The 20825-nt window shown below is 35.8% G+C and overlaps 6 protein-coding genes and 1 pseudogene across 10 annotated transcripts; 3 read left to right on the forward strand and 4 right to left on the reverse strand.

The window, feature by feature from the left end:
* Positions 1-426: 426 nt before the first annotated feature.
* Positions 427-6104, reverse strand: LOC129242930 (transcription factor 25). 4 transcript variants are annotated; one of them, XM_054879867.1, is made up of 10 exons: positions 5975-6104; positions 5643-5892; positions 5084-5269; positions 2858-3045; positions 2489-2802; positions 2010-2417; positions 1811-1952; positions 1406-1729; positions 1073-1338; positions 427-1017 (listed from the first exon to the last, which is right to left on the reverse strand). In XM_054879867.1, exons 2-10 carry the CDS (start codon positions 5790-5792, stop codon positions 839-841), a joined length of 2157 nt encoding a protein of 718 aa, XP_054735842.1. In that variant the 5' UTR covers positions 5793-5892; positions 5975-6104; the 3' UTR covers positions 427-838. The 4 variants fall into 4 exon arrangements, with proteins under 4 accessions (XP_054735842.1, XP_054735843.1, XP_054735844.1 ...); XM_054879868.1 differs by having other exon boundaries at positions 6011-6099; XM_054879869.1 differs by having other exon boundaries at positions 5643-5867; positions 6011-6097.
* Positions 6105-7945: 1841 nt separating this feature from the next.
* LOC129242306 (EARP-interacting protein homolog) lies at positions 7946-9673 on the forward strand. Its single transcript, XM_054878878.1, has 5 exons — positions 7946-8126; positions 8217-8340; positions 8404-8535; positions 8594-8797; positions 8850-9673. The coding sequence occupies exons 2-5, from the start codon at positions 8287-8289 to the stop codon at positions 9579-9581; spliced, it is 1122 nt and encodes a 373-aa protein (XP_054734853.1). The 5' UTR covers positions 7946-8126; positions 8217-8286; the 3' UTR covers positions 9582-9673.
* Positions 9573-10570, reverse strand: LOC129242307 (kxDL motif-containing protein CG10681). The gene is made up of 2 exons (XM_054878879.1): positions 10244-10570; positions 9573-10175 (listed from the first exon to the last, which is right to left on the reverse strand). Exons 1-2 carry the CDS (start codon positions 10435-10437, stop codon positions 9680-9682), a joined length of 690 nt encoding a protein of 229 aa, XP_054734854.1. The 5' UTR covers positions 10438-10570; the 3' UTR covers positions 9573-9679.
* A 274-nt stretch (positions 10571-10844) lies between these two features.
* Positions 10845-12208, forward strand: LOC129240974 (ubiquitin-conjugating enzyme E2 C). The gene is made up of 2 exons (XM_054877072.1): positions 10845-11147; positions 11218-12208. Exons 1-2 carry the CDS (start codon positions 11050-11052, stop codon positions 11645-11647), a joined length of 528 nt encoding a protein of 175 aa, XP_054733047.1. The 5' UTR covers positions 10845-11049; the 3' UTR covers positions 11648-12208.
* Positions 12175-13279, reverse strand: LOC129240973 (ubiquitin-conjugating enzyme E2 T-like). Its single transcript, XM_054877071.1, has 3 exons — positions 13110-13279; positions 12864-13055; positions 12175-12806 (listed from the first exon to the last, which is right to left on the reverse strand). Exons 1-3 carry the CDS (start codon positions 13180-13182, stop codon positions 12520-12522), a joined length of 552 nt encoding a protein of 183 aa, XP_054733046.1. The 5' UTR covers positions 13183-13279; the 3' UTR covers positions 12175-12519.
* A 1183-nt stretch (positions 13280-14462) lies between these two features.
* Positions 14463-15771, forward strand: LOC129240975 (transmembrane protein 267). 2 transcript variants are annotated; one of them, XM_054877074.1, is made up of 3 exons: positions 14463-14625; positions 14670-15289; positions 15344-15771. In XM_054877074.1, the coding sequence occupies exons 2-3, from the start codon at positions 14999-15001 to the stop codon at positions 15716-15718; spliced, it is 666 nt and encodes a 221-aa protein (XP_054733049.1). In that variant the 5' UTR covers positions 14463-14625; positions 14670-14998; the 3' UTR covers positions 15719-15771. The 2 variants fall into 2 exon arrangements, with proteins under 2 accessions (XP_054733049.1, XP_054733048.1); XM_054877073.1 differs by having other exon boundaries at positions 14709-15289.
* A 3872-nt stretch (positions 15772-19643) lies between these two features.
* LOC129241336 (tigger transposable element-derived protein 6-like) lies at positions 19644-20390 on the reverse strand (annotated as a pseudogene).
* Positions 20391-20825: the final 435 nt, after the last annotated feature.

The following is a 20825-nucleotide window of genomic DNA, read 5'->3' on the forward strand; positions in this document are numbered from 1 at the left end:
ATACTTACATACGGGAAATGCTGCTGGAGTGACAGTCCTTGGCCGGATATAAATCCGGGTCGTTTCGGTAACGTAGAACCGACTGTCGTGGACAGTCTGTCCGTTAGTCCATACGCACGATAATGTGACACAAATAAAACGCGCCGCGCCGCCCACTTTTGGGCAAATGCGGGTACCTCCATAACGAATTAATCGCGCCCAAATTTCGTTAATTTATTGCATACCACCTCGTTTAGATCCGACATAATTATTATTGAGATCGTTCGAAACCACGCCCACTTTTTATATGTTAAGATCAAATTTTCGTCCGTCGCTGTGGTGTTATAAGCTTTCAAGGTGTATGAGTTAGGTTAGGTTGGCCTGGCTGGCTGAAAGCCAAAAGGCGTATGAGTTGGTTTGTTCCCAAAAATTAGCAGTCAGCTCAAATTGAATTTTATTACAGAAATATGCGCGGGTAATTAAATTTTTATTCGGGCCAATTTAACCCTCGTTACTTTTTTTAGTTTCGTTTCTTTTTTCTATTAAAATTTTATATATTTTAGCTTTCACTAAGTAATGTAAATATGTGTGTAAATATAAAAAGCAGATTTTACTAATTGTTTTGTTCTCTTTTAACAAATTTTGAATTAAATTTCTTTTTCTATGTTTATGCAAATGGCATTTGTACAACAAGTTCTAAATGGATTTTTTATTTTGTTCCGCGATTAAATAGTAGTTCTTTGCTTGAAGTACATGTCCAGATGTTCTATCTGGCAACCTGAATAATAGTCGCAATTATGTGGTTGTCTTTGACAGAAAAGCATAAATTTAAAGTAGAAGTAAAGATTAGAACATCAATTCAATCAAAATAATCACTAGTGTCTTCTTCCGAGCTGCCATTTTCTTCACCATCAGCGGCCTGCATGGGCTCCACTATACGGAAATTTTGCAGAAAATCACGCATCGCATCCACAATATTTGTCAATGAATGAGTGAGTTCACGATACGAGGCACCTCCTTCTGTGCCACCAGCAGCATCTAAAATGCCGCTTTTTAATATTAACTATTTATAAAAACAATTTAAGAATTCTACCTTCAGCTGCAGCATTTTCCAAATTTGCATTTAATGCCCGAAGGTGACGATCCACTTGCGCTACTTCGTCGTCATCGTGGCCTGCATTGGCTTGTGGTGCCGGCAAAGCGTTAGCTCGTACTGCCACTGCTTCAACAACAGCATTTTGCTGTTGCTGTTGTTCTTCCCCACCACGATTATTCAGGTTAAATGACGGCATTAGTGATTCGAAAAACATAAAAACCGAGCGATTTGGTCCTGTTGTTGGGCTGCTGGAGGACGATTTCCTGCATAATATAATGAAATTCATCTATATTATATGTATGTATATGCAACTACTATTTTAGTAAATACCGCTCATAGCAATTGACCGAGTCCAGTGGTGGCAATGGATCATACATCATCAACGGATCCTTCTCCTTGGCAAGGAATGGCGCTAATGGCACTTTTTCCTTGTAATCAGAAAGTATCACATGACGCAAGATTTGACGTGGAGGCGACACATAACGCACAGCACGTTTCTGATTATAATCGGTAATCACTTCATCCTTTTGATCCACCATATCCAAAACTACATTAACATTGCGCTCCAGCCAAGGCAGCATATCATTCTGACGCCAGACCACTTTCGCTCGACAAATGTACAGTGCCACAAGTTGGTGCAGTGAGGGTGATTGGCTGCATTTGAACAAATTATTAGTTTCGGGAGTATATTCATAAAGAGTTATTCTGAGTGCATTCTCTGTTTCTTAAACTAACCTGCTAGATATAGAAGTGTTAAAATATGACGACGCTTGAACTCGTTTATCTGTCTGCACAGATAACTCATCTAGCAACGGACGCAACACGCCGGGAAACATTAATAGAGCATACTGCAATGCCTTATCGGATTTTTCACATTCTATAATAAGGGCAATTAAAAATAAAAAAATAACATTCACATTAACGGAATACCCACCTCCCGTTTGGCAAAATAATGCCAGAGCATATGAATACGCCATGTTTGGTAATTGGGAAAGGTTACGCACGGCATCGTATTCCTCATAGAATTTTATAAGCCAAGCGTACTGCTTGCTGCGCAGCGCGTAATAATCTATGATCAGCACTATAGCCAGTGGATCTACTTCTGGGTTAAGACTCAATATCAATTTCGAAAGCTCAAACGCGGTACGGCAACAAGCGCGTGCTTCCAAATACTGAGCATGCTTAAATAACGTAATAAAAAAGGAGCGATTTTCTTGGCGACGGTAATCAAGACGACAGTTGCCCGAAGTCAAACTGAAACTTGGATGTAATGAAGACTCTAGCACAAGTACGGCACGCTCAATGAGCTCAGAAGCTAAACTGTAATTCTCCGTAATTTTGCCTGTTTAGAGAAATCATTCAAAATACAATTAACACGTGTAAGTTTGCAAAATATTATTCCTATTGACCTACACAATTCACTCAGTTGTATTAGGGAATCGACGTGGTAGGGACAGCGCCTAATCAAGCTGATAAAGAAGTCCGAATCAGCACGCTCTACTGCCTGCAGAAACAAATTCTGCACACTTTGATAGAATTGGCTGTGCTCAAAAGCGAACCATTGAGTTTTCTCTGATGCACTGTGACTGCTGCTTGTACTTGCCAATTGTTCTGGCAGTTGTACTGGCTTCATTGTAATGATATTCTTTGTAATTGGCGGCCAAGATTCTTTGGCAGTTACCATGTATGTGGATTTAAGTGTCAACTTTTGGCGGCCACGTTTGTTTCTTGAAGGGAATAAAAATTAGACGAAGGATTTAATCGATGACTAAGGATACTCACTCAATTTTAACGACACGTTTGCCAAAAGTGCGGCGCAACTCATTTTGTTGATTCAAATGTTTCAATTCAACTGTCAATAGCGATTTATCAATCTCTATACGTGGAGGATTTAGCTTTTGATTTTGATTGGTGGCGTCATGCACTTTTCCGATAAGGGAATCAATATCGCTCAGATACTTATCAGTAAGCTGTGAGGAAATAAGTTATTATTTTTATTTTTGGTTCGTGAATTTTAATTTATATATAAATGAAAGTACGTTTACACAGTCGTTGAAAAATACTTATGAACGATACTCAGTTCCATCCATTTGTGACTTTTTTTCATTAAAATAACTAAAATATTTTACATAAAAGGGTTTATTTTATAAATTAACAATGTTTTTCAATCTGTATTGGTCTTTTTGTCTAAGAAAGCCACAAATCTTCTTACTTCAAGTACATAATGCGAGATTCCTTCGAAAAAAATACTTGAGAACGAAGTAAAATAATAGTCAAATCATAAAAAGGCAGGCGAAAGGGAAAAGTATACATATAGATTTGGCACAGCGCACTTGAATTGAAATTATGAAACCTTTACAACGTACAACAGGAATGGATTCCCACGCTGCCTCGGCCTCTTTGAATAACTGATGCAATTTTGCGATATTCTGCGTACTGAATGCATTTCTTACGTTATTCCAAGGATGTTCTATTGGATTTAAGTCGTCACTCGAAGAGGCCCAATCCACGTTTTCACGACAGTCGGTTCTACGTTACCGAAACGACCCGGATTTTTATCCGGCCAAGGACTGTCACTCCAGCAGCATTCCCCGTATGTAAGTATGGGGAATGTTTATGCTGCTACAACAACAACAGAACGTTGATCGAATTGTCTTCGAACAACTTTTTTGCAACACGAGAAGTGTTATTCGGATTATTGTCTTGTTGAAATTTCCAAATCACCGGTAAATTCTTTTCCGCATAAGGTGACATTGCATTTTGAAGTATCTGAACGTACTTGACCATATCCATATTACTTCCAATACGATGAATTGACCCGACACCATTCCACGAAAACAGCCCCATACCATTATTGAACATCTCCCGTGCTTTATGATTGGTGAGACTGGCTTGGGGTCGAATGCTATACATTTTGCCCACCGTATGTGCTTCTTAGCATCTGGGTAACTCTATTTATAAGTGCAACTGTTCTTTTCGTTATTGGCTTTTCAAGTTAACGAAAATGTCTCGATGAATGTCAGCAGTGACGACCATTTTATCAATCTGGCTAGCAATATTTCGTGCTTTCTATTTTCTAGGAACGTTTTCTGCTGTTTTATATTTAAAAAAATATTTCCAAGCATTAAAAACTATCGTTTTAGATACATTTAGTTTTATTGGAACAGCACTGTAAGATGTTTCGCAAATCTATGATTGCTTTTCGAAGAGCTGGATTGCAACTTTCCCCTTTCGGCATTATTGAATCGTTTCAACTAAAGTAAAATGTTGCTGGAATACGCCAGATACTTTATTTTTTTCTTACTTAACTGGTAACTGGTACAATATAAAATAGAAGACAATTAACAACAACACTTTCAGTGCTCCTACTAAAACGCCAAAAAAATCAATGCGTACCGTTCAAGAAAATTAGATTAATGAACTTATTCCCAATGAATGTAATCACAGCAAATATATTCAAGTGCAAAAGTACCGTCACGGCACCGTTGTCAACGCATCGTTCTTAAGTATTTTTCAACGGCTGTACTTATATATGTATGTAGTATGATCACGTTTAAATTATCTTTTCCTTTTCAAAGCAGGGCTTATACGACAATCATGTTTATCAAAGCGGTTTAAAGACGGTTGGCTCTACACAGCGCTAGCATGCAGTTATTGAGTAAATTGGAAATAAAATTTGGAAATTTTTTGATATCCCTACTGTAGTCACTGCATTAATAATTCTGGAGGATACAGAAACGCGAGAAGCAATCAACAGCAAATATTCGTAGAATTACGAAAATTCCCGCAAATCAAAAAAGGAATTTAAAAATTAAGTGTTTCAACCAACCGATTGAATCAACTATTTGTCGTATACCCTGCTTAAGTAAAATAAATACCTCTGAACGCGTACATTGAATTACTTGACCTAGTGACCAACAAAATCGGAAAAGCACTATACAATAAAAGCCCTTTCTTAAGCCCTCCACCCTACAAATGGTTTTTAGTCACACACAAATTTCCACTCACCTCATTATCCTCGCTACTGATGTGGTTGCCGGTGTACTTCGTCTTTTTCTTCCGTTTTTTCTTCTTCTTTTGTTTGGCTGCACCCACACCACCAGCACCACTTGGCTGATTTGCCGCTGTTGATGCATGCTCAGTTTCGTTATCATCTTCCTTTACCTCGCTCTCGGAGAGGCTTTGTTGATTCAACTGGTGTGACAAAGGTGGCAGTTTTTATGTTGAAAAGTTTGAGTGAAACGCATGAAACCAAAACAGAAATAAAAAAGGTACATACAAAAATTTCATTCAATATGCGTCGTTGCAATAGATATAGTGAATGCAATTCAACTTCGTTCGAACACATTTATGTAGCCCTCATTAAAGTCACCCTCTGTTCATTTATGGCAATGTTTTCCTAGTATTTGTGTCTGGCTTTCATCTGTGGCTATCGACAAATTTGTGTCAATTTTCAGTATACGTCACCTACTTAAGATCGTATAAATTGTTTGGTATGCCCAGATACTCCTCTGAACCTTTCGAATATCTCCACCTAATCTATACATTAGATATTTATAATACTTACCAGATCAAAAGGATTCAAGTGTTTTCCTCGTGCAACTTCCAGCTCATCATCGTCATCGCTTAGTTGATTATCATCGACGTCGTCTTTGACATCAAGCATTAAATCTTTCCCTGCAGCACCTTGCAATTTTTTTAGTGCCCGAGAAGACATCTTTTGATAACCTGGGTATTTCAGCCGCCTGAATAATTGTTACCAGCACGATGACGTCTTCACATTTGACTTGATCTGTAATGCTTAGCCTCAGTTGTTGCTTTAAGTTTACAATTTTTAAACAGATTAATTTCTTAGTTACTCCAGTTGCTTTATCACGCAACTCGTCACTAGAATATTACCAATCAATGGAAAGCAAATTTGTGTGTTTTGATTACTTTTGGTGTTGAGAGAAAATCAATATCCTCCTCAAATGTGCGAATTTACCTTCTTCACTTTCTGCGGAAATCTATGAAAAAAAAGAATGAAATATCAGCTGCGTTCCTTTACTTTTCTGACAAAAGTCTGAAAGTGTCAAAATGAACGAGCGTGAAGGAATTGCTCTCAATAAGGGAGAATAAAACGAGCAGTGTTGATAACTCTTGAATTTTACTAAAGCACTGAAACTTAAAAAAACGCTCAATCACGCTAAAAGTTTTTCACCAAATAATAGTTTTTGTATTAAAAAAACGTTAAGACAAAGTCGGTAGCGGATTATATAATTCAATGACACAAAATTTATTCGTTTATAACGATTCAGGGGGAAAAAATTTCCCACAAGTTATATACCAAATTATTTTAAAATTATTTCATTTTCATTTTAAACTTGTAAGCTCAAAATTGACTTCAAGTCATATTTTGTATTTTTTTATACAGTAAACACGTTCCATATGGCTATTTTCATCATCTGGTATATCATAATTATCCCAAATTTCTCTCTTAAGCGGTTTTCCACTTGAATCAATCCATTTACTGAAAAAAATTCAAACGGTTAAGAATTTTCCTTTTAAAAGTATTCATTGCACTGGAAATGTTCTCAACTTCTGCCTTTGAGTATGGCAATGCCAAGAGCCTAATTTAAAAATTTACCACATTTTCAAATAGATCCATTTGAGTTTCAGTAGGCCAGTTGAGTCTTTAAACGCTTGCCTGGCACTCATTTTAGTGCACTTAAATTCGTATATTCTTGCTAATTCATAATTCAGTGCTAGGCACAGTGCGTTCAACTATCTATGAGAAATGCGTATAGATTGCATTTGAGTTGAGAAAAAAAAAATCAACACTAAAAAGGGTACTAAACAATAATTTTATGGCGTATTAATTTTTAAAAAGCACTAAACTGTCAACTACGAAAAGTAAAGGCTGTCTACATACGACTACGCGTTGACGTACGCTTCGGTTTGACGAAAAGCGAGAGTCTCGAGTGGTGAATTATGTACATAGTTCGAAGGATAATTGGGAAGTAAATTACGAATTCGAAAGCGATTTAAGCACCGTGGGAACATAGCATAAATGTGTGTGTTCGTAATCAGCTATCAAAACGACCCCAATGCTAACGCAACGCTAAAGTTGTATGTAGGTAAATAATCAGGTATTAAGGTAGGTATTAAGTAATCACAAAAAAAAACAACTATGTAGAGCCACAACATATTACACGCACCTTACAGATGGCCACTGACCCAACTAAGTAGCCGGGCCGCACGGTGTACATAATTCTAAAGGTGGCACCTTCCGAAAACCGTTACGCTATTCTCGCCATTTTGACAACCGTTTGACGACATCACTTGAAATAAAAGGAATAATCAATCAAGAGGAAGATAAACTACTTTTTTATAAATATTCAGTGAATAACTTAGTAATGATGGGATTTTGAAATTAAACAAATGAGTAAAACGTCCCCTTAGTATAACAATAGCCTATTTGCTCATAGGCTATTATTTTTTTATTGAATTTTTGGATTCTCCATCGTCGATTTTATATGTGGTCAAAATTTTGTCCAATTCTAGTTCCACAAAGTGGGTCAAAACGTCAGTCAAAAAATATTAAATATTTACAGACATAACGAGATTTGAGTGAGAGCTACTTTCGACAAAAAGTTTGAAATTCATTTTCTCAAAACATCAAAAAATTTATAGGCTATTTTAATACTAAGGGGACGAAAAGTGAAGTTCCGCGTGTTAAATTATTCTCTTCCCAAGCAAGTAATATCTCTTCCATTTCTTTGTATACTCGCAGCGTTGACGTCACAGCAAATGCGGTAGGCGTCACTTTATACTCTATATTCTTGATTGAATCATAGTAAATATTGACGAGAAAAATTTTGAACAAGTTCAAATATCAACATGTTTTTGTTAAATCGAAAATCGGGATATTTATTGAACGTGTAGCATACGCCATATGTTTGACTGGTTTACCATTTACTCCACGCAAAACTGACGCAACAAATCTGAATGTGTACCCGGATGTAATCATTTTATAGAAAATAAGCCGATAACAGAATCAATAAAAAACATTGTAAATATGGAAGAAATTTAGGAAATTATGAGATATTAATAAATATAGTTTGGAATAATAACTGTGTTGGAAATTTGTTCTGTTTTCAAGTTAAACACCAAGCCCATTGCTGACCTTAGCAAAATAAGAAAAATATTCAAGGCAACAACAAGCGAATCATATGGTTTTGACTATGGAGGAATCAAATGGATTAATTTATGGCCTGGAGTTACAAGTACAAGCAATAGAATATTAAGTATTGATATACTAATGGATTATTTATATATGTATTTCATAGGCTCGCGCTTTAACTCCACAATATGGGGAAGGTAATGAGGTGCGCTTTTTCATAGCGACCAACTCTTTAAAGCCAACTAATCAAGTTCATTTATTAGAATTCAATGAGGAAAAAGCTAACGTAAAATCAAAAGTAAGTAAATGGAAAAATAAAAAACTTTCAATTTTTACTATGAATTCTATTTACTTAGATATTTGAACATTCGCTGGGTGAAGTATGGAAGTTAAACAGCAGCCCACATGATGAAAATCTCCTCGCCTCCTGTTACAATGTGCTTAAAGGTACACAGGTTCAAACGAATGCAGCACTCTTGCAGTTACCTACGAATTTGGATGAAGATAATGCAAAAATGGAGTTTATACCTTGGCAAAAAATGGAGACTTTAGATACAGAGGTACACATTGTTATAAAAAAAGGTTAATTGTTACTAGTATTTGCACTTTCAGAAACTTGGCGATAAAGTAAAAACCGTCGAGTTTCATCCAAGTTTTAAAAAAAGTTTAGCTTGTGTTGTTGATGGGAAAGTAGCAATATTTGATCGTGCTGAATCACAGACGCGTCTTATATCGGAAATTGTAGTCCCAAATGCACAAAAAAATTCACCGCCTTTGACCACTGGTAAGTGGGCGCATCATCATCAGGGGCATCAGTTTCTAACATTACATGATTGTAGTGTGCGCTCGTATGATATTCGTGACACACAACACTGTGCATGGTCCATTGAGCATGCACACAGTCAACTTATTCGTGATTTGGACTGTAATCCAAATAAGCAATGTCATATTGTGACAGGCGGCGATGATGGTGCAATCAAAGTGTGGGATTGCCGAATGGCAAAAGAAGCAGTGTTTGCCCGCAACGACCATGCCCACTGGGTTTGGACTGTAAGATTTAACACATTCCACGATCAATTAATATTGTCTAGCTCCAGTGATTGTAAAGTTTTGCTCACGTGTGCTGGTTCGGTATGCTCCGAGGCGACTAGTGATGCCATGCCCGAGGAACGACGGCGTTTACTCCCTGACGGATTGCTTCAAACATTTGATCAACATGAGGATTCCGTATATTGTGTAGAGTGGAGCAATGTTGATCCTTGGATATTTGCGTCTCTTAGTTACGATGGTCGCCTTCTGATCTCGAAGGTACCCAATCAATATAAATATCAAATTATATTTTAAATAAACATGTATTTTAACTCTATGTGTGAATGAGGATTTCATAAGTTATACTTGAAGATATTATATAAATAAAAAAAACTATTGGAATTTAATATGATCTATCCTGTATCCTCAGATGTGCAGTCTGAAGAATCATTTGGATTTGTTGTTTCAATTGAACAAACTCGTTTAATAAGCTCATTCTCAATTGGTTTGCCATTGTCCACTGCCTCTTCCATTTGGACATATTCGACTGTCGTACTTTTCTTTAAAGTTTCTGCATTCTTTTTGCCAATTGTGTCAGCAGTAATGAGAGTATTTTCTCCGTTTCTTTGCTCTTCTACCGATCTTGTACCCGCCGCTTCTGAATCATCTTCCGCCTCTTCAGCTAAGCTGTTTCTTTGAGGCTGGGCTTCAGCGTAAGCTAATGGATACTGTTGACTTAATTTCTGTTTAATGGATCGCACTTTACGGAAAATGTAATCAAGATCCTTCTTCATTTCTGTTAACAATTTTACATGCTTTTTGAAATCATCATTTGCATTTTTTAACCGACTTTGTGACAATTGATTACAGTTTAACATCATCTCATTAGTTTTTTCAAAACGCTGTAGCCTAAGGTGATATGAAGAAAACGTTTGCAATGTAAATGACAAAATGGCTTGTAATGATATTTGATTTACATTTGCTTTTGTGCACGTATCATGGTTTCCACATCCCCTTGATTGACTAAGCCTGCCAGCCCTTGGATGAATACTTCTGCAGCTGTGTAGTTGTGATATCCTTCAAATTCACTTTCAGGTGTCACATTTTCTGTTGCGACGCCATTATTCCCCTTTGCAGTGGGTGATTGCGGTATTTGTGCTGACTGGGCCATTTCTTCCCTGTATCGAATTTATCAAGACATCTATATACAAGATCAACCTTGTAGATTTATTATTTTTGTTATTTCCTTTTATATATGTTTATTGATTTTGTTTTTACACAAATACAATTCAGAGATGTTATTTGGAAATATCTTTCTTAGATTGTAGACACAATATTGGAAAAAATTATTTGCACATTTCACGAAAGTAGTAAAAAAAAATACGTTAACCATTTAATTGAAGTTTATATTATAAATGAATGTAGTTTAACAATCTTTTGAAAATATTATTTTACTCATTTTTTAGTTTGCAACTTTTATTTTACCTTTCGTTCTTTTATCTCAACTACTCACCGCCAGATGTTCGCATGCTGAATGGCTGAATGTGCTTTCATTCAAAATCTCCATTTTGTTTATAACTGTCAAAATACACAGCGAATAGAAGAGGAGACAATCGAAAAAGTCATCAAATAGAGAAAACAAATTAGCTGCTGAAAAAATTGTTGCAACTACACAGCGCAATTATTGGCATCGTAAAAATAGAAGAACCCTGCTAAAATTATACTTACGTAAGTCTGTGAATTGAAAGCGTTCGAGATAAAATAAGAAATTGCTTAAAACGCAATGGCTCAGAACATCAGTCCAGAGCACAGCGGCGTAGACACGGCCAAACAAGGTTCCAACTCCTGTGCAGCAAAGCATGGTCATGCAGTTAGTAAACGGTATGTGAAACACCGATACATTTTGATAAAAAGTTTTTTTATATTTATCCACTTACCGTAATATTTGCAGTCTTCAAAAGGAGCTAATGAACCTTATGATGACCACGGAAAAGGGTATTTCAGCATTTCCCGATGGCGAAAATATATTTAAGTGGATTGGTACAATATCTGGTCCCGCCAACACTGTGTATATGGGTCAAAAATATCGTCTTTCACTAGAGTTTCCAAATTCCTATCCATACGCACCACCAGCAGTAAAATTTCTCACATCATGTTTCCATCCGAATGTTGATCTAGCTGGCAGCATATGTTTGGATATATTGAAAGATAAGTGGTCTGCACTATATGATGTACGCACAATCCTGCTATCCATTCAGTCACTATTGGGCGAGCCTAATAATGACAGTCCGCTTAACGCCCAGGCGGCAATGATGTGGGCGGATCAAGTTGAGTACAAAAAATACCTGGATGCCTTCTACGAAAAACACAAGGACACATAAATTCTTAGATCTTTAAATGATGGAGAGCATTGCGATAGACACTTTGATTGAGAATAACAACTTACATATGTATTGTACCTAACTGTCGGGTAGTGGTGTTCTCGTAAGGATGGCTAATGTCAACGAAAGAGTCTTCGCTGTGCCGCTCGCACAACACATTCATACATTTAGTAGTACACTACCAGTCTCTGCATTACTATGAAATCCATCTATAATCGACTTTATTTTGTAGTTCAAAAAGTTTCTAAGATTTGTTGTCAGTTCACTACCGACGCTGCCACCGTGAGCCTGAGAGCAAACACAAACAAGTAACGTCGCTTACTAAGAGATATGCGCTATTTATAAGAACATTTTAAGTAGGTTTAATTCAATTTTTTTAACACTGCTTTCATGTAATTATTTTGCTATTATTTAGTATTTAAAAGTTTGTTCATATCTTATACATGGTACAATCCCATTTACACAATGATTCTGATTTAGATATATTTATGTAAAAACAATGATGCGGCAGTTCAACAGCGTAACAGTCAAATAGATAAATAAATGTTTATTTGTTAATTATTGGTTTAGTTTTCGTTATCAATTATATTTCGTGAATTTTACGTTTTAGAAGTGTTAAATAACTTATAGAACATACAAAGCAGCGCACCTAGCGTCTAAGTGAAATTCGCAGTTTAAAATTTCGATACGCCCATTATAATTAAAAATGCTAACTAAATAATTGTCAGAATAATACTAATTAAAATAAACTGAATTGTATTGATTAAAACATAATTGTAACGGTAATAACCACTTCGAGAAATGAAGACATTAAATTAGTATTGTATTTCCTCAGAAAAATTCGATTGTTTTCTTTTTAAGTTTGTGGACATTTAGCTAGATTTAACTCGCTTTGGCGAAGGACCTTCCTTTGTAGGGCTTGTGCTTTTTTTAGTACCTCCCGCAGTCGAGTCAGCTTTATGTATTAATTCGCTCGCTTTAATATTGTACAGCTCCCGATTCGTTTTGAAGAGATCTGCCGCTTCACCATTCAACGGGTCGTCTGGGTTTGGCGAAGCTAAAAGCAGCTGTATTGACAACAAAATTGACTCGAGGGTAATCGTAGGATTGTAAGAGCCAGTAGGTGGCATACGCAATAAATCCAAACATATTTTGCCCGCTAGTGAATACATTCTTCTCAATAATTTGTTTTCGTTAATTTGATTAATGAACTCACAATTGTCAATATTTGGGTGATAGATTGGCGTCAACAATTTGAAAGTGGGTGGTTGGAAAGGATACTGAGTACCCAAGCCAATGTTCACTTCGAAAACACCACCTTCGTAGGGAGAACCTTTTGGACCAGGTATTTTGGCTATCAATTGCGAGTAATTGTCTTTGTTCGAATCTGCAGGAGCGCAAGTAATTCCTGCAATAAATCAAATAGTTAATAAAAACCAATAAAGGTTTTCCATGCAATTACCATGCACATTATTGCTATTCTGCAATTGTCTAAGCTCAGCCGGAATGCGAGTTTTTTTAATATTTATGCTCATTTTCTTTTTAATTTGACGGCATTACGTTTGATTTCCGCAGCATTCAAAAATGCAACATTGGTCGAACAGCTAATAAATTTGGCGCGCTAAAAGGGAGAGACAGAACCAAGGCGAATTTATTACAGGTGACAGCAAACACATATAAGTAAAACCCTACATGTATTTGTTGTTGCGTTTGGTGCAAGCATCATGTCAAAATCAGCAAGCAAATGTAAACATACCAATACATACAAACAAAGCATATCATTTTGACGTAAGCCATCACTACGGCGAAAAATTCAGCTGGGTGAATGCTGTCACCTTATTAAATCCACCTTGGACAGAACATTTGTGAAACTGATTTGCAATTACACAAGGGTATTTACGTAGATATCGCTCATTCCAAGGCGAATTTAATACAGGTGACAGCAAACACATATAAGTAAAACCCTACATGTATTTGTTGCTGCGTTTGGTGCAAGCATCATGTCAAAATCAGCAAGCAAATGTAAACATACCAATACATACAAACAAAGCATATCATTTTGACGTAAGCCATACCTACGGTGAAAAATTCAGCTGGGTGAATGCTGTCACCTTAATAAATCCACCTTGGCTCATTCGCTGCAGGAGTGTCATAATCCAAATACATTTTTTTAGATAAATATGCAAAATAACTACCAACTCGAATTCTCTCCACCATAATGGCAACTGTATTTTTTGATATAATAGACTTTCAAATGAATATTTGCGACCAACTTATAACTCAAACAAATTATAGAAATCGATGTGGCATTAAGTAACGTGGAAAAATGACGTTTAGATGCGCAGACGTATGTAGAGAGAGAAGACAACGCTTAGTTTGGGTTTATTTATTTTCTGTACTGATGCCATCCGATTGTCAAATTGGACAAAAGTAAAATAGCAAGGCGAATTTATTACAGGTGACAGCAAACACATATAAGTAAAACTCTACATGTATTTGTTGTTGCGATTGGTCCAAGCATCACGTCAAAATCAGTAATCAAATGTAAACATACGAATGTAAACATACCAATACATACAAACAAAGCATATCATTTTGACGTAAGCCATACCTACGGTGAAAAATTCAGCTGGGTGAATGCTGTCACCTTAATAAATCCACCTTGTACATACAATAGCGTGCAACATCATCTTGTAGATTTTTGCATTTCTAGCATGCAACCTTGGGTAAGGAAAACAAAGCACAGCTGACTCAACCCAAGGTTCTTAAGTTCACAGCCGGTAAAAACAACACAAATATGGGACATGCAGTATATATGTAGTAAACACTGTAAATGATTACAAAATTACAAAAAATCCGTGAAAAAGGATTTAGGGTATTGTAACAGTGGGTGGGTACAGAAAATTGCCACCTCACTTTAATTCGCACATGGCCAATTCAAAAGGTATCGCGTGTGCAGCTTTGAAAAATCGACACAGGTAAAACTCAATATTTCCGGATTCTTATTCCAACACTTACATAGTTTTGATTTGTTTTATATTTTTCTTACTCTGTGAATAAGTGGATAGCAAAATCAAAATTTATTGTGTACAATAGTGCCTTTTTAGCCAAGTGTACATTTACGAATAACAAATTTAACGCACAACTTATACAACAGTTATGTTACAAAATAAAAAAACTAACTTGCAATTGCCAATAGACGACTATTAATTGCATGACGAAAAATATAACAGCAGAAAAAGCTTTGGTCCGTCCACAAAAAATAGAATATACGATTTCCTTCTCCGTTAAAATCAGCCTGCTCCGCACCGCACTTGAATTCCGTAACTTTAGTTTTTGCTCAAACTGCAAATGCACTGCCATATCATGGTGTATGTACGCATTGTGCTTACAACGCTATTGACCATCACCTGCCTTTTGGGAGATAATTTCGTCGAACTAACACAACATCCACTACTGAAGGCCTTAGCCGATAATGCCACACACGCTATAATTGGCGCATTAACAGGAATCGCGTTCGCTGTGCAATTTCACGAGCGCACCAGTAATTTACTTGGATGGTTTTTGATATTCACCTGCTTCGCAGTATCATCTTTGATTGATTTAGATCACTTTATAGAAGCGCGTTCATGGTATTTGGAGGTGAGATTGTGACGTTTTCCTAACACAATATTTACTATAGATTCTTATTTTCAGGATGCCACTAATTTACCCCGTCGCCCCTTTTTACACTGCTCAAGCATATTTTTTGTACTGCTTACGTTCTACCTATGCACCGCATGTTTAAACTATTTTAAGACATCTCTAACTTTTGGAGTATTGCTCTGTGCCTTCATCACACATCACACGCGCGACGCTGTGCGTAGGGGTTACTGGTTTTGCCCAGTTGGTCATACCGGTCGGATGCCGAATGTTGCCTATATTGTACTCACAATTTTAACACCACATTTGGTAGCATATTTACATGGCGTTTGCCGTAGTGGACCAGTACAATACTTCCTTGGGCAGTATATTAAGTTGAGTGATAATTACCGAATCGGAAGCGGCGGTTACCGTTATATGAATGTATAAATTTTTATAATAATTAACATTTAATTTTAAAATTTGTTGAGTAGTCATACCAATATACATATGTATGTAGTGATGTAAAATTAAACGTAATGTTCAAAAGGAACTAATACGAAGTGATAGCACAACGCAATTAAGCTTAGCTTATATATTATACTAACTTAACTAGTAGCAATAATTTATTATATATTAGAATTTCTTAAACTAAATAACGACTTATTAAATTTCAAGCAAGAAAATGGGCAAACAGAGTAGCACCTAGAAATATAACGTTTCCCAGAAAAGTATCCAGTACAGAGTTATATAGTACCTATCATTTAATGATGCGCTCATCTTCCAGTCAATGATACTTGACAAAAATATTTAATAATACTAAATAAATATTGTACTTGTACCATGTACTACATGTAAAACGTATTTACGACATATACATAGTTATATTTATGGAAGTAATGAAGTATCCAGATGGGGCTCCTAGAGCTAGATAATAATTACTTTTGCATTAGAACAATTACGATTACGTAAGTAATATCCATGACATTGTGATATTTTAATCATTACGAAATACAAAAGTACATACGTACGTACATTAAATTTTAAACAATATATTAAAAATATAATAAAAATTAAAGAAATTTAGAATATCACATAGCGTTGTTTTCCACATCTACAATATTATTATAATAAACGGATAGAGCGAATCTTTCACTGATACAAAGTCTGAAAGTCAAAACATTCAAATCAATTTCGCAAATATCAAATTTTTAATATCTTATGCATAACTTTTTCGTACCTACCAAAGGTATTTACTTACATATGTTAGTATGTAGTTAATTTTAGAATCTTTGTACATACATACATATTTAATACGTATGTTTTAATTCAAAATTGCAAATTTCTAGCTTGCCTCACTATTTAATTTAATGTTATTACTACAGGGTCTGTAATGTATACTGTACTGCTCTTTAGAAATTAAAATTTTTATTTACGTAGCAAAAAAATTCACTACAAAACTTAATGCTTGCCTTTAATAATAAATAAAATGCTGAACTCATGTTTAAGAATCATTTTACTACATAACACATGGACCTAACACGTAGATGGCACTAGTTTTATTGCATTCACCTATTTTTCTGTTAGTAAAGAAAAAAAATTTTCTAATAGTGGTCGCCCTTCGGCAGGCAATGGCAAACCTCCGAGGTTATTTCTGCCTAATAAAAAAAAGAGGTTGTCTGTTTACTGACGATAGTTTAACGTGATAACGTCATAAGAAAATACTGATTGAATGGTTGCATTTTTCAAAAGAAAATTTTAATTTTATTTGTTTGATAGATGAGTTAACATTAACATAACATAATATACTTTCACATAACATAAAATAACATAACATAACATAACATAACATAACATAACATAACATAACATAACATAACATAACATAACATAACATAGCATAACATAACATAACATAACATAACATAACATAACATAACATAACATAACATAACATAACATAACATAACATAACATAACATAACATAACATAACATAACATAACATAACATAACATAACATAACATAACATAACATAACATAACATAACATAACATAACATAACATAACATAACATGCTGTTCAAGCAAGGTAACGACGCATGAGCAAGATAAGATAAGATACGCATTTTTTAGTGCGTGCAGCCGGCTACATAGAATTATAAGACGTTGTCACGTCAAAAAATAATAATAACATTAAAACAACAGGTATTATTAACAAACTTGGTTTTATTTTAAGTTCTTCAAGTAAATCAAATTAATAATAATCAACAAGAAGGCATATGCAAATACAAATACGTGAATTTATATATGTATATGTGCGCATATACATACACATATACGCTCACTTAAGTAGGAGAGAGCAAGATGTCGAACGTTGCCGTTCGTTTGCTTTGTTTGCTTTGTCGTTCGTTCCGCGCTTTCGCTTGCAGTTCATTCAAGGTAACGGCAATGAGCAAGGTAACGACAAGTGAGCAAGGTAACGGCAATGAGCAAGGTAACACTAATGAGCGAGATAACGGCAATGAGCAAGGTAACACTAATGAGCAAGGTAACGACACATTTTTTCGTGCGTGCAGCCTGTTAAATCGAATTATAAGACGTTATCACGTCAAAATGTCTGCCCTTCGGATTCGGGTTAAAACTATAGGGTCCTCCATTTGTGGAACATTGTGGATATCCCATTCATTAGCTCGTGACTTATTGTGCTAAGAGTGACGCTGCTTTTGTTATTTTCAAAACAATGGCTCAAAACGAATTTCGTGTTTGCATTTTATACCGTAAAAAACACCGTTCAAGCGAAGCAATTGCTTGAAAAGTGTTATAAAGACTCCGCTCCATCAGAAACAACTATAAAATGTTGGTTTGCTGATTTCAAACGTGGCCGTAGAGACACCGATGATGCACAACGCAGTGGTCGTTCAAATGAGGCGGTAACACCAGAAAACATACAAAAATACACAAAATCGTTTCGAATGATCGAAAAGTGAAGTTGCGTGAGTTAGCTGACATCGTACAGATATCATAAGAAAATGTTGGCTTTATATTGCATGAGCATTTGACTATGAGAAAGCTCTGCTCAAGGTAGGTGCCGCGTTTGCTCACTGTAGACAAAAAACAAGAATGTGTTGATGAATCAAAACAATTGCTAAACTACATGAATTGAATTTCTAATTGCTCCCACATCCACTGTATGCGCCAGATTTGGCTCCCAGGGCCTATTGGCAGACCGGTAAGAAATTTCGCACGAATGAAGAGGTTATCGGTTATCGCTGAAACTGAGCCCTTTTCTGAGGCAAAAATGAATCGTTCTACGAAAGTGGTATTGAAATGTTAGAGCGGCGCTGGAATTATTGCGTTGTTCTTGATGGAAACTATGTTTATGAATAAAGCTAATTTTGGACGAAAAAAAATCTTTTCTTTTTTAAGCCCAGTACTTTTCAGCCCACGTGTTATGTACATACAGTGAAATTCCTTATAACCGGACACTCGCCGTCGCAGTGTTTTTGTCCGGCTATGGGGGATGTCCGCTTATAAGAGATGAAGTCACAAAATATATACCACACATATAAATTGTATTGTACATAATTTATTTCAAAGTTTTTGGAAGTAGAGAATATTTGTGCTGACAGCTACATAATAATTTTTTGCAAATTGTTTCAAGCCCGCAACAAGTTTTAAAGCCTCATCATATGATGTTATAGGCTCACTTATTTCTTCTGAAAATTCATCTTTTGAATCACTTATGTCATAGTATCATCTTGTTGGTCAAATTGAATTTCTATATTGTTGTCCTCAGTGAAAACATTTTGATCCATTTGGAGAAAACCTTCCAAATCATTTGCCAAGTCTAGTCCTTCCTGAAGCCTAGTATAGATTGCCAGTGGAATATCATCTTCAGAATCAAAATCTGGAAGATCCTCATAAGTTTCCAAAAATCCTGCTTTACGGAAGCAATTTCGGACGGTTGTGGCTTCCACTTTATCCCAAGATGCTTTGATGAAATACACAGCTTCTAGTACATTAATCAATTTTGAAAGCTCTGAGGCTGAACTTGTATTGTCAATTTTAGATAGCAAGTGTTTTAAAACTAAGCTTCTATACAAAGTTTTAAAATTTTGGATTATACCTTGATCAAGGGGTTGGCTAACTGCCATTGTATTTGGCGGCAAGAAAATAATTTTTATGTTGGTTAAGTTTAATTCCTTTGGGTGAGAAGATAATTTTTCGATTCTGGGCTTTCATCCTTCGATTGAACTGCTGCAGCCATTCACTCATTACTTCTCGAGTTATCCATGCTTTTTTATTAGACTTCCAATCCACTGGCAGTTTAGCGATTGGAACATGTTTAGAAGATCGAGGACGGGCTGCTTTACCTATAACCAAAAGCAGCTCCTTATCTCCAGCCACGTTAGCACAGAACAAAATTGTGAGTCTTTCCTTTGATAGTGTACCGCCACGCATTTTTTGGATTTAAGGGCGAGGGTTTTGTCAGGTAAGGCACGAAAAAAAGTCCACTTTCGTCTGCGTTGTAAACGTCTTGAGGCTTGTAACCGGTCAACAGAGATGGCAGTTTTGTCCTAAACTGTTCGACACCATTCTGGTTTACATCTGCAGCTTCACCAGATACGCATTTGAAAGCAACGTATTCCTTATTCGCCATTTGTTTAAGCATCCATCTGAAGCATTAAAATTAGGTACACCCAGTTTGTCTGCAGTTTCCATTGCCTTTGCTTTCAAAATGGGACCAGAAATCGGAATGTTTTGACTTCTAGCCTTAGCGAACCAATTAAAACACATCTTGTCTATTTCAAAGCCGCCTTCTTTAAGAAAGCTTTGCTTTTGATGAACATTAACTCCAGACTCCCATTTAGAACAATTTTTTTCTTTATTTTTATCGATTTCAGCAGCTTGTGTTTTGCCAATATTGAACCTTTCAAAGCAAAAGAAACGTGTACCTACCATTAAATTTTTGGGCTCACTATACTTTACCTTTTTGCAATTCCACGTACTGATAATTTATCTTTTTCGAAAACATTAATAATTTCCCTTTTTTCTTTAATAGAAAGTACCTTCTTTTTCGGCGCCATATTATTACGAACTTTGAACGCAACCATTCGCATGCAATTGACTTAACAAACTGAATGGAAAACTACTCTTAATTTAAAACACAGGGCTTGAATGTGTGCATACATGTTAAAAGGGGAATCACCTATTTCATTTTTATAATGAACAACAAAGATTGCTTGTGATATTTTTGAGTTTTGTCCGTTTATGAGAAATTTTTTTATGAAAATGGTTTGAAATACTTTGTCCGCGTCCGGTTATTACAGTGTCCGTTTATTAGGATGATATTTGTATGAAAAAATGAATGAAAAACCTGTGTGCCCAAAATTTGTCCGGTTATTGGAGCTGTCCGGTTATAAGGATTGTCCGTAATGGGGAATTTCACTGTATATACATTTTACGCTAAACTAAACTTAATATATGAAATTACATTTTTGAAAAAATTTCCATTTTGCACCAGCTATTCAATCCACCCCAGCTGCCCATCTCAA

This window comes from Anastrepha obliqua, chromosome 3 (assembly GCF_027943255.1).
Source record: "Anastrepha obliqua isolate idAnaObli1 chromosome 3, idAnaObli1_1.0, whole genome shotgun sequence".
Lineage (NCBI taxonomy): Eukaryota > Metazoa > Arthropoda > Insecta > Diptera > Tephritidae > Anastrepha > Anastrepha obliqua.

What these genes read in the sequence shown, in the direction of transcription:
- LOC129242930 (XM_054879867.1), bottom strand. Translation starts at nt 5,792, where the DNA reads ATGTCTTCTCGGGCACTAAAAAAATTGCAAGGTGCTGCAGGGAAAGAT. An exon ending in TCAGTAGCGAGGATAATGAG is followed by an intron (nt 3,046 to 5,083) that starts GTGAGTGGAAAT and finishes ATTTCCTCACAG; the next exon opens with CTTACTGATAAGTATCTGAG. An exon ending in TCGGTCAATTGCTATGAGCG is followed by an intron (nt 1,339 to 1,405) that starts GTATTTACTAAA and finishes TATATTATGCAG; the next exon opens with GAAATCGTCCTCCAGCAGCC.
- LOC129242306 (XM_054878878.1), top strand. Translation starts at nt 8,287, where the DNA reads ATGGTTTTGACTATGGAGGAATCAAATGGATTAATTTATGGCCTGGAG. An exon ending in TTTATGGCCTGGAGTTACAA is followed by an intron (nt 8,341 to 8,403) that starts GTACAAGCAATA and finishes TGTATTTCATAG; the next exon opens with GCTCGCGCTTTAACTCCACA. An exon ending in TGGAGACTTTAGATACAGAG is followed by an intron (nt 8,798 to 8,849) that starts GTACACATTGTT and finishes TTGCACTTTCAG; the next exon opens with AAACTTGGCGATAAAGTAAA.
- LOC129242307 (XM_054878879.1), bottom strand. Translation starts at nt 10,437, where the DNA reads ATGGCCCAGTCAGCACAAATACCGCAATCACCCACTGCAAAGGGGAAT. An exon ending in ATACGTGCACAAAAGCAAAT is followed by an intron (nt 10,176 to 10,243) that starts GTAAATCAAATA and finishes ATATCACCTTAG; the next exon opens with GCTACAGCGTTTTGAAAAAA.
- LOC129240974 (XM_054877072.1), top strand. Translation starts at nt 11,050, where the DNA reads ATGGCTCAGAACATCAGTCCAGAGCACAGCGGCGTAGACACGGCCAAA. An exon ending in GGTCATGCAGTTAGTAAACG is followed by an intron (nt 11,148 to 11,217) that starts GTATGTGAAACA and finishes TAATATTTGCAG; the next exon opens with TCTTCAAAAGGAGCTAATGA.
- LOC129240973 (XM_054877071.1), bottom strand. Translation starts at nt 13,182, where the DNA reads ATGAGCATAAATATTAAAAAAACTCGCATTCCGGCTGAGCTTAGACAA. An exon ending in GAATAGCAATAATGTGCATG is followed by an intron (nt 13,056 to 13,109) that starts GTAATTGCATGG and finishes GATTTATTGCAG; the next exon opens with GAATTACTTGCGCTCCTGCA. An exon ending in TCACCCAAATATTGACAATT is followed by an intron (nt 12,807 to 12,863) that starts GTGAGTTCATTA and finishes TGTATTCACTAG; the next exon opens with CGGGCAAAATATGTTTGGAT.
- LOC129240975 (XM_054877074.1), top strand. Translation starts at nt 14,999, where the DNA reads ATGCACTGCCATATCATGGTGTATGTACGCATTGTGCTTACAACGCTA. An exon ending in CGCGTTCATGGTATTTGGAG is followed by an intron (nt 15,290 to 15,343) that starts GTGAGATTGTGA and finishes TCTTATTTTCAG; the next exon opens with GATGCCACTAATTTACCCCG.